Source organism: Balaenoptera physalus (assembly GCF_965194825.1).
Source record: "Balaenoptera physalus genome assembly, chromosome: 2".
In the NCBI taxonomy this organism is placed as follows: domain Eukaryota; kingdom Metazoa; phylum Chordata; class Mammalia; order Artiodactyla; family Balaenopteridae; genus Balaenoptera; species Balaenoptera physalus.
The window spans coordinates 118617409-118628882 of NC_138883.1; the positions used below are offsets into that span (position 1 = coordinate 118617409).

The 11474-nt window shown below is 45.2% G+C and overlaps 1 protein-coding gene across 2 annotated transcripts; it reads left to right on the forward strand.

Moving 5' to 3' along the window:
* Positions 1-71: 71 nt before the first annotated feature.
* Positions 72-6606, forward strand: LOC309654814 (cytochrome P450 1A2). Of its 2 annotated transcripts, XM_082449280.1 has the most exons (7): positions 72-172; positions 1482-2321; positions 2894-3014; positions 3478-3567; positions 3850-3973; positions 5125-5211; positions 5939-6606. In XM_082449280.1, exons 2-7 carry the CDS (start codon positions 1491-1493, stop codon positions 6234-6236), a joined length of 1551 nt encoding a protein of 516 aa, XP_082305406.1. In that variant the 5' UTR covers positions 72-172; positions 1482-1490; the 3' UTR covers positions 6237-6606. The 2 variants fall into 2 exon arrangements, with proteins under 2 accessions (XP_082305406.1, XP_082305407.1); XM_082449281.1 differs by lacking the exon at positions 5125-5211.
* Positions 6607-11474: the final 4868 nt, after the last annotated feature.

The following is an 11474-nucleotide window of genomic DNA, read 5'->3' on the forward strand; positions in this document are numbered from 1 at the left end:
CCAAGGCCAAGAGCTGATCCTTTCAACTTTTTTTGGTGACTTTGATATCAGGTGACCAGGACAGCAAGGCCAACCTGATTGGGGTGGTAGTTATAAAAGGCCACTCACCCGGAGCCAGAAGCTCTGTATCAGCTCCCACAGTCCTGCTGATCTCAAGCACCTGCCTCCACAGGTACCTTTCTTGGGCTCATTTCTTAGCCCTTGGGATCCCCGATCATATATCCTGGGAACCAGTGGAGATGGAGGGATATGGGGAAACACTGGGTTAGGTGTAGGAGGCCTGAGTTCTGGTTCTTTTTTTTTTTTTTTTTGGCTGCATTGGGTTTTCATTGTTGCACGTGGGCTTTCTCTAGTTGTGGCGAGCAGGGGCTCCTCTTGTTGTGGAGCACAGGCTCTAGGCACTCGGGCATCAGTAGTTGTTGCACGTGGGCTCAGTAGTTATGGCTCGCGGGCTCTAGAGCGCAGGCTCAGTAGTTGTGGCACATGGGCTTAGTTGCTGCACGGCATGTGAGATCTTTCTGGACCAGGGCTCAGACCCGTGTCCTCTGAAATGGCAGGTGGATTCTTAACCACTGTGCCACCAGGGAAGACCTGAGTTCTAGTTCTTGCTGCCCAGCTCCAGACTTCAGTTTCCCCATTTTTAAATGAGAAGCTTGGACTGGGCCACCTCTAAGGACCCTTAGTGTGACTGGAGTGAAGAGGTGGGTAGGGCTCCCCACCTGGCATGAGGGCAGCCCTGGCCCTGGCTGCAGCCCAACCTTAGCCTTCAAGACTGTGAGAGGATGGGGGGTGGGGAGGGGGGTGGAATTCCCTGGTGGCCCAGTGGTTAGGACTCCACGCCTCCACTGCAGGGGGCACGGGTTTGATCTCTGGTTTGGGAACTAAGATTCCCACATGCTGTGCCATGGAGCCAAAAAAAAAAAGAAAAGACTCAGAGAATGGGGACTTGTCCTTGGAGGAGGTGTCCTGGTTGGTCTTGATAAAGAATGCCCTGGGGAAGGGGGCATCAGAAGCCATTGGCATCAGCCCTGGGACCTTGGTCCCATCAGTGTTGCTAGCGGGGAGCAGCTCCCTGTTCCCAGGGTATGAGGAGGTATCAGCAGGAAGGGTCCCCGCAGTGCAATGCCCAGCATACACCCTGCACTGGGGTCCACAAGAGTGCTTCTCCGTTTTGAAGTGATCACTTCAGCCTCAGGGTTGGAAACAGGTGATGGGCAGAGGGGATGGCCAGGGCTGGGATTTCAGACGCTCAAGTTAGGAATCTCAGGGCTCTTTTCCAGCCCTCAGATTCTGGGATACACCATGGGTGAGCTCCTGGGATGAAGGATCCATGTAATTTAGTGAATGCAACTTAGTCTTTCTGGTGTCCAGCTGGGAGCCAAGCACAGAACATGTACAAGTGCTTATTGACTGAGTAAATGAATGAATGAGTGGCTCTATCTCGTCCCTCAGTCTGGCTCCTCCTTTCTCTTCCCCTGTAGTTGGTACAAATGGCATTGTCCCAGGCCACTCCTTTCTCAGCCACAGAGCTTCTCCTGGCCTCTGCCACCTTCTGCCTGGTATTCTGGGTGGTCAGGGCCTGGCAGCCTCGGGTCCCTAAAGGCCTGAAGAGTCCACCAGGGCCCTGGAGCTGGCCCCTGATCGGGCATGTGCTGACCTTGGGGAAGAGCCCACACTTGGCCCTGTCGCGGCTGAGCCAGCGCTATGGAGACGTGCTGCAGATCCGCATTGGCTGCACACCCGTGCTGGTGCTCAGCGGCCTGGACACCATCCGGCAGGCCCTGGTGCGGCAGGGCGATGATTTCAAGGGCCGGCCCGACCTCTACAGCTTCACCTTAGTCGCTGATGGCCAGAGTATGACCTTCAACCCAGACTCTGGACCAGTGTGGGCTGCCCGGCGACGCCTGGCCCAGAATGCTCTCAACTCCTTCTCCGTTGCCTCAGACCCGGCTTCCTCGTCCTCCTGCTACCTGGAGATGCATGTGAGCAAGGAGGCTGAGGCCCTCATCGGCAAGTTCCAGGAGCTGATGGCAGGGTCTGGGCGCTTTGACCCCTATGACCACGTGGTGGTGTCAGTGGCCAAGGTCATTGGTGCCATGTGCTTCGGGCAGCACTTCCCCCAGAGCAGTGGGGAGATGGTCAGCCTTGTGAGGAACACCCATGATTTCGTGGAGACTGCCTCCTCCGGGAGCCCCGTGGACTTCTTCCCCATCCTTAAATACCTGCCCAACCCTGCTCTGCAAAAGTACAAGAGCTTCAACCGGAGGTTCCTGCAGTTCCTGTGGAAAATGGTCCAGGAGCACCATCAGGACTTTGACAAGGTGAGCCCAGGGTACGGGTGGTGTGAGGGCACACAGAGTCTGTGTGTGGCCCCTCTCACCCAGCTCCAAGGTACCCACACAGCCAAGGCCTAGGAAGGCTCTGGGACATCTCAGATCACCTGTGCGACTTGGAGCCAATCCCTCTCCCTCTCTGGCCTCAGTTTCCTCATGCCTATAGCCTCCCTCTCAGGGCTGCTCAAAGCCCCAGAGAGATAAGGTCGTGAATGGGGCCCTGGCAGAGCCCTGTAATGTGGGGTGCTGTTATCATGAGAAGGCTTTTGTTCTGCAGGAAACTGAACCCTGACAGAGACTAATTCCCAGCTCGAGTGTCACTTTACTTCCCTGTACTCACCCCAACCTCCTTCTCTGAAATTGGACCCCTGGAGTTATTGGGAGGAAGGGTCAATGGGGCATGAAATGATACTTTTAGCCCTTCCTTGGGCTGCTACCAGCTCCTGTCGTGAGCTCAACCCACTGCCCAGAGGCCAGCAGGCAGTGCCAGATGGGATGGGGCAAGGTCCAGCCTTCCACCCCAGAAGTGCTGGGGTGCTCCTAAGCTTGTGCCCCCTCAGAACAGAGTCCAGGACATCGTAGGTGCCCTGTTCAAGCACTACGAGGATAACTCCAGAGCTAGTGGGGGCCTCATGCCCCAGAAGAAGACTGTCAACCTTGTCAACGACATCTTCGCAGCCGGTAGGAGCCAGACCCCTGCCCCTCCACCCCTCAGTGCCTGCTGTTCACACACAGCCTTGCCCAGCCCCGGGGTCCATCAGATAACTCACCAACTACATGTCAGATGGTGCAGGACACAGAGACCAGGCCCAGGCTCAAGGTTTGAGCCCAGGCTGTACCACCAACTCCCAGTGAAAACTCAGCCAAGTCCCTCTCCTCCTCTGGGCCTCCATCTAAACAATAAAGGCTTCTCTGGGCTGTAAGTCTAGGCCCTTGTAATTCCAGTAACTAATCATGGAAGCAGTGACTCAAGTTTGTGCTGAGGTGACTCCACCTCTGCCCTTAGAAAATTCAGGGTGAGGGGCTTTGGGGGAAAAGGAGGCAGAGGAAGACAATGTTTGGTACCTACATGGTGGGTGCGTGGTAAATGCTACCTTCTTGTTCCTGTCTTCCTTTCTTCCTCACCTTGCCCCATGCTGCCCAGGGTTTGATCCGATCACAACAGCCATCTCCTGGAGCCTTCTGTACCTTGTGACAAATCCTGAGATACAGAGGAAGATCCAGGAGGAGCTGGGTATGTAGTGTCCCCTAACCCTCTGGTGGAGAGAAGCCTTGGGGTCCCAGGTCATCTGTTCAATCTACATATAGCTGCTTTATACCTACTAAGTACAAGCCCTGGGCATACAATGGTGCCCACCCTTGCCTAGAGGATACTGGGGCGTCAGTGGGTCTCAGACCTGTAAACAGACATAGCACCACATAGAGTGACACCTGGTCACTGGTATGACTGGGGATGCAGATGTCATGGAGCAGTCAGGACAACCCCTAAGCCTTGTCCGTCCTCTGTGTTCTGCAGACACGGTGATTGGCAGGGCACGTCGGCCCCGGCTCTCTGACAGATCCCAGCTGCCTTATTTGGAGGCCTTCATCCTGGAGACCTTCCGACACTCCTCCTTCGTCCCCTTCACCATCCCCCACAGGTGAGGCCTGCCTATTCTGCCCTCCCACCTCTGAAATCATTGCCATGTTTTCTCCCCAGCTTCTCAGCCCTGGCGCTGGTCAGACCTCAGCATCTCCTTCCTGGCCATGACACCAGATTCCTCACAGACCTTGGCCTCTACTCTGCCCCCATCCAGTCCAAACATAATCAAAGTACCCGGCTCTCAGGAGAAAAACCACACTTCTGACCTCAGCTCTCATTCACCTCTGCTCACATTCCCTCCCTACAGGTATTCTCAACCCCGCCAGGCTGGCCTCACCATCCCTTACAAGCAAGAACCAGCCAGCCTCCAATTTTGCTTATGCTGGACCTTCTGCTTGGAAGGTCTACAGTCTTCTCTGGCTACCAGAATCCTATCCTACCTTATCCTGACACAAACTTCCCCTCCCCTAGAAGCCTTTCTTGATTCATCCAGCTGACATAACTTCATTCTGATATTTTGTAGGACTTACAGCAATTTGTCCTTGATTAGGTCCTGGGATTTTAACAATGTCAAGAGAGTTAGTGAACACTTACTTCAGCCCATATTTTGGTCTAGTTATATCCAGAGGAAGAGGCCTGACGCCTCAGCCAAGCTGAGAACTCCCCAGGACTGACCCAGACTGCCTGCTTCTTGGCTCCAGAGAATGGCCAAGGGCACAGCTGGGTACAAAGAAAAGTTTAGTAAACATCTGTTGAAGAACAGGATCTGAGAAAGGGGAAGAATAATTTCAACCCTTCCTTGCTCCTGATATTCCCTCCTAGTGTACGGTATAGAGACCATGGTGGACAGGCTATTGGAGTGGGGTGGAGGAGCAAGAACCTCTGCGGGGGGGTATAAATTAGGAGTTTGGGATTAATATATACACAACTACTGTATATAAAATAGATAAACAACAAAAACCTACTGTATAGCACAGGGAACTATATTCAATATCTTGTAATAACCTATAATGGAAAAAACCTGAAAAAGAATATATATGTATATATATGGCTGAATCACTTTGCTGTACATCTGAAACTAACACAACATTGTATATTAACTATAGTCAACGTTTTTTTTAATTGTTAAAAAGAAAAAAAAACAACCTCCCAGAGACACACCCCAGTTTTCCAGCCCCTGAGCCTGACAGAGTCCTCTTCCCTCCTTAGCACAATAAGGGACACAACACTGAACGGCTTCTACATCCCCAAGGAACTCTGTGTCTTCATAAACCAGTGGCAGGTCAATCATGACCCGTGAGTACATATCCCCCACTGAAAAATGTGTGAAGTTCAGCAGTCAGGAAGGCTGTTTGTCCCCCTAGGAACTGGTTATACAATAAGGGAATGGTGCCTCGATGGCTCTGCAGCCTGCTCTAAGGGACAAAATTTAAGTCCATGTTTCTCAAACTTTAGTGCATTGACCAGGAAGTTGGTTTTAGATTTCGGTGCCCAGTCCCCCGAGATTCCTCTTCGGTAGGTAAGGTGGAGTATCTCAGGTGATTCTGATGTGAATGGCTTAGGGACCTCTTTGGAAAATCTCACTTTATAGGTAGGAGGATCATATAATTTACCATCCAAACTAGGGCACTTCTGCATGTGAAAAAGGATGCTGTAAATAATTACTCCAAAACAATAAGCATAAACCAGGATGGACGGTTTATTCCCCTTGTATATTGAGTAGGATAGAGATGGACATGTGTTCCTTCTTTTAATTTCTTTTAGTTAAAGTATTATTTCTTTAAAATAAAAAATTAATATTAAAAAGCACTATTTTCAAAAAAAAAAAAAAAGCACTATTTTCAAGGCTGGTGATTTTAGAGAGAGCTATGTAAGAGAAATAAACATCAAAATACAGTTTGGCCCCTTTCCCCACTCTCCCTTCATTGCTCTAGATCTATTCTAAGACACATGTCTCCCACCCAGGCCTTTCCCACAGGGCCTCCCTAGCCCAGAGACACCACTTCCTCTGTTCATCCCGCAGGAAGCTGTGGGGGGACCCATCTGAGTTCCGGCCGGAGAGATTCCTCACTGCCCATGACACCACCATCAGCAAGACCTTGAGTGAGAAAGTGATGCTCTTCGGCATGGGCAAGCGCCGGTGCATAGGGGAGGTCCTGGCCAAGTGGGAGATCTTCCTCTTCCTGGCCATCTTGCTGCAGCAGCTGGAGTTCAGCGTGCCACCAGGTGTGAAAGTGGACCTAACCCCTACCTACGGGCTGACCATGAAGCCTGCCCCCTGCGAGCATGTCCAGGCACGGCTGCGTTTCCCCATCAAGTGAAGAAGTTACCAGCATTCTGAGGCAGAGGGAAGGGTGGAGGTCACTGAGGAATCTTTGTTTCTTTTCTTTTCTTTTTTTTTTTTAACTAACAGCTTTATAGAGATATAATTCATATACCATATAATTCACCGCCTTAAAGTATATGATCAATGGCTTTTAGTATATCACAGAGTTGTGCTGTCACACCACAATCAATCTTACAACTTTCTCATCACCCAGTAAAGAAACCCATACCCCTCAGCAGTCACTCCCCGTCTCCCCCTAACCCACCTTCCCTACCCCACTAGTGCTAGAAAACTACTAATCTACTTTCTGTGTGTACAGATTTGCCTACTCTGGGCATTTCATATAAATGCAATTATACAATAAATGGTCTTTTGTGACTGGCTTCTTCACTTAGCATGATGCTTTCATAGTTCATCCATGTTGTAGTATGTGTAAGCCCTGGTTTCTCGAGTCCTGAGACTAGGCCCAGTTCACTGTTCTTACTTCTTTCCTGTATGAGTCACATCTTGGAACACTTGAAGGGAACAGAGAGGAAGGGACCCAGCCTTGTAGGCCAAACCCAGATGGGTGAAGGGGGATCCCTCATGTCCTATCCTCAAAAGGTAGAGAACATCTGACCTCTCACAATGTTCTGATTTGTTCATCCATAGCTAGGGGAAGATAAGCCCCCCAGAAGTGCTTGGGTTACCTGCAAAAAGCCCAGGTCCCATCAAAAGGGGACTATCAAAAGAGTGAAAAGATAAGCCACAGAATGGGAGAAAATATTTGCAATTCACATATCTGTAAAGGATTAATATCCAAAATATATAAGGAACTCCTACAAATCAACAACAAAAAAAAAAACCCAATTTTTAAAATGGGCAAAAAAGTGGTGATCATTTTGTAATGTATAGAAATATCGAATCACTACGTTGGGCATCAGGAACTAACATAGTTTTGTAGGCCAGTTATACTTCAAAAAAAACAAACAAACAAACTCATAGAAAAAGAGATCAGATTTGTGGTTACCAGAGATAGGGGGAGGGGAGGGGAATTTGAATGAAGGTGGTCAAAAGGCACAAATTTCCAGTTATAAGATAAATAAATAAGTACTAAGAATGTAATGTACAATGTGATTAATATAATTAACACTGCTGTACATTATATATGAAAGTTAAGAGAGTAAATCCTAAAAGTTCTCATCACAAGAAAACTTTTTTTCTATTTCTTTAATTTTCTTGTATCTATACAAGATGATAGATGTTCACTAAACTTACTGTGATAATAATTTCATGATGTTTATAAGTCAAATCATTATGTTGTACACCTTAAACTTATATCATGCTGTATGTCAATCATATCTCAACAAAACTAAAAGGAAAAAAAGACAAACAGAAATGGGCAAAAGACTTGGATAGACAGTTCTCTAAAGAAGATATGCAAATGGACAAGTACATGAAAAAACACTCAACATTATTAGTTATTAGGGACATGCAAATCAAAAACACAATGAGGTACCATTTCACACCTACTGGAATGGCTACAATAAAAACTAAAAACTTGGGACATCCCTGGTGGCGCAGAGGTTAAGAATCTGCCTGCCAATGCAGGAGACATGGGCTCAAGCCCTGGTCCAGGAAGATCCCACATGCCGCGGAGCAACTAAGCCCAAGCGCCACAACTACTGAAGCCCGCGCTCCTAGAGCCGGTTCTCTGCAACAAGAGAAGCCACCGCAGTGAGACGTCCGCAAACTGCAACGATAAATAAATAAATAAATAAAAATTAAAAACTAGAGAGCTATTTGGGAATTCCCTGGCGGTACAGTGGTTAGGACTCCGCGCTTCCACTGCAGGGGGCCCAGGTTCTATCCCTGGTTGGGGAACTAAGATCCCACAAGCCGTGTGGTGTGGCCAAAAACGAAAAACAAACAAACAAAAAAACCCACTAGACTGTGATCATATGATCACCTTAATAGATGCAGAAAAAGCATTTGACAAAATTCAACATCCATTTATGATAAAAACAAAAACCCTCCCAACAAAGTGGATATAGAGGGGATGTACCTCAACATAATAAAGGCCATATATGATAAGCTCACAGTTAACATCATACTCAGTGGTGAAAGCTAAAAGCTTTCTTCTAAGATCAGGAACAAGACAAGGATGCCCACTCTCACCACTTTTATTCAACATAGTATTGGAAGTCCTAGCTAGAGCATTTAGTCAAGAAAAAGAAATAAAAAAGCATCTAAATTAGAAAGGAAGAAGTAAAACTGTCCTATTTGCAGATGACATGATATATAGAGAAAACCCTAAAGACTCCACTAAAAAATTTGTTAGAAATTATAAACAAATTCAGTAAAATTTCAGGATACAAAATCAATATATAAATATCTGTTGCATTTCTATACACTAATAATAAACTATTGGAAAGAGAAATTAAGAAAACAATCCCATTGCTTCAAAAAGAATAAAATATCTACAAATAAATTTAACTAAGGAGGTAAAAGACCTGTAGGAGGTAAAAGACCTGTACACTGAAAACTATAAGACACTGGTGAAAGAAATTGAAGAAGACACAAATAAATGGAAAGATATTCTGTGCTCATGGATTGGAAGAATTAATATTGTAAAATGTCCATACTGTCCAAAGCAATCTACAGATTCAAGACAATCCCTATCAAAATTCCAATGGCATTTTTCACAGCTATAGAACAAACAATCCTAAAATTTGCATGGAAGCATAAAAAGGATCCCAGATAACCAAAGCAATCTTGAGAAGGAAGAATACAGCTGGAGGCATCATGATCCCTGATTTCAAACTGTATTACAAAGCTATAGTAATCAAAAGAGTATGGTATTGGCATAAAAACAGACACGTGGATCAATGGAACAGAATAGAGAGCCCAGAAATAAATCCATGCATATATGGTCAATCAATTTATTATAAAGGAGCCAAAAATATCCAATGGGAAAGGATAGCCTCTTCAACAACTGGTGCTGGGAACACTGGACAGCCACATGCAAACGAATGAAACTGGACCACTATCTTACACAATACACAAAAATTAATTCAAAATGGATCAAAGATTTGTCCATAAGGCCTGAAACCATAAAACTCCTAAAAGGAAACACAAGTGGTAAGCTTCTTGGCATCGGTCTTGGTGATGATTTTTTGGGTTTGATACCGAAGGCAAAGGCAGCAAAAGCAAAGATAAATAAACAGGACTACATCAAACTAAAAACCTTCTGCATAGTAAAGGAAACCATCAACAAAATAAAAAGGCAAAATAGGAGGAAATATTTGCAAATCATATATCTGATATTTTGGGTAATATCCAAAATATATAAAAACTCACACAATGCAATAGCAAAACCCCCAAACAGTCCAATTTAAAAATGGGCAGAGGAACTGAATAGACATTTTTCCAAAGAAGACATACAGATAGCCAACAGATAAATGAAAGGTGCTCAATATCACCAATCATCAGGGAAATACAAATCAAAACTACAATGAGATATCACCTCACATCTGTCAGAATGGCTATTATCCATCCATCCAACGGTCCATCAATGGATGAATGAATAAAGATAATATGGGATATATATATATTATGATTATATATATTTATAATTCAGCCATAAAAAAGGAAATCTTGCAATTTGCAGCAACATGAATGAATCTTGAGGGCATTCTGCTAAGTGAAATAAGCCAGGCAGAGAAAGCCAAATACCATATCAACTCACTTATATGTGAAATCCAAAAACAAACAAGCAAAAAACCCCAACACCCCCAAACAAACAAAAAGACCAAGCTCATGGGTATAGAGAACAAATTGGTGGTTGCCAGAGGTTCGGGTGAGGGCAGGGGGTGCAAAATGGGTGAAGGGTGTTAAAAAGTACAAACTTCCAGCTATAAAATAAATAAGTAATGGGAATGTAATATACAGCGTGGTGAGTAGAGTTAACAATATTATATTGAATATTTGAAACTTGTTAAGAGAGTAAATCTTAAAAGTTCTCATCACAAGAAAAAAATTGTAACTATGCGTGGTGACTGATGTTAACTAGATTTATTGTGGTGATCATTTTGCAATATATACAAGTATTGAATTATTATGTTTTACACCTGACACTAATATAATGTTATACGTCAGTTATATCTCAATTAAAAAAATGGACATTAATGTGTTGGTGAGGACATGGAAAGATTGTGGCCCTTGTGCATTACAAGTGGGAATATAAAATGGTACAGTCCCTGTGGAAAATGCTTTGGCAGTTCCTCAAAAAGTTAAGCATAGGGGCTTCCCTGGTGGCGCAGTGGTTGAGAATCTGCCTGCCAATGCAGGGGACACGGGTTCGAGCCCTGGTCTGGGAAGATCCCACATGCCGTGGAGCAACTAGGCCCATGAGCCACAACTACTGAGCCTGCGTGTCTAGAGCCTGTGCTCCGCAACAAGAGAGGCGGCGATAGTGAGAGGCCCGTGCACCGCGATGAAGAGTGGCCCCCGCTTGCCGCAACTAGAGAATGCCCTCGCACAGAAATGAAGACCCAACAGAGCCAAAAATAAAATAAATAAAATAAATAATTTTTTTAAAAAAAGTTAAGCATATAATTACGTATAACCCAACAAGTTCACTCCTAGCTATCTACCCAAAAGAATTGAAAACAGGTGTTCAAACAAAAACTGGCACAGGAATGTTCATAGCATCATTATTCTCAATAATTAAAAGGTGGAAACAACCAGGGTCCAACAACAGATACATGGATAAATAAAATGTGGCCTAAACATACAATGAAATATTATTCAACCATAAAAAGTAATGGCATTCTGATGCATTCTACAACACGGGTAAACTTTGAAAACATTATACCAGGTGAAATAAGCCAGGTACAAAAGGACAAATATTGTATGATTCCACTTACATGAGGTATCTAGATTAGGCAAATTTACAGAGAAAAAAGTATTGTAGAGGTTACCAGGGCTGGGGCAGGTGGGGTGGGGAGGGAAGAGTAGAGAGTTATTGTTTAATGAGTTCAGAGTTTCTGTTTGGGACAATGAAAAAGTTCTAGAAATGAATAGTAGTGATAGTAGCACAGCATTGTGAATATACTTAATGCCACTGAATTACACATTTAAAAATGGTTAAAATAGTAAATTTTATGTATATTTTACCACAATTTTTTTTTTTTAATCTTTTGGCCGCACCACACAGCATATGGGATCTTAGTTCCCTGACCAGGAATCGAAC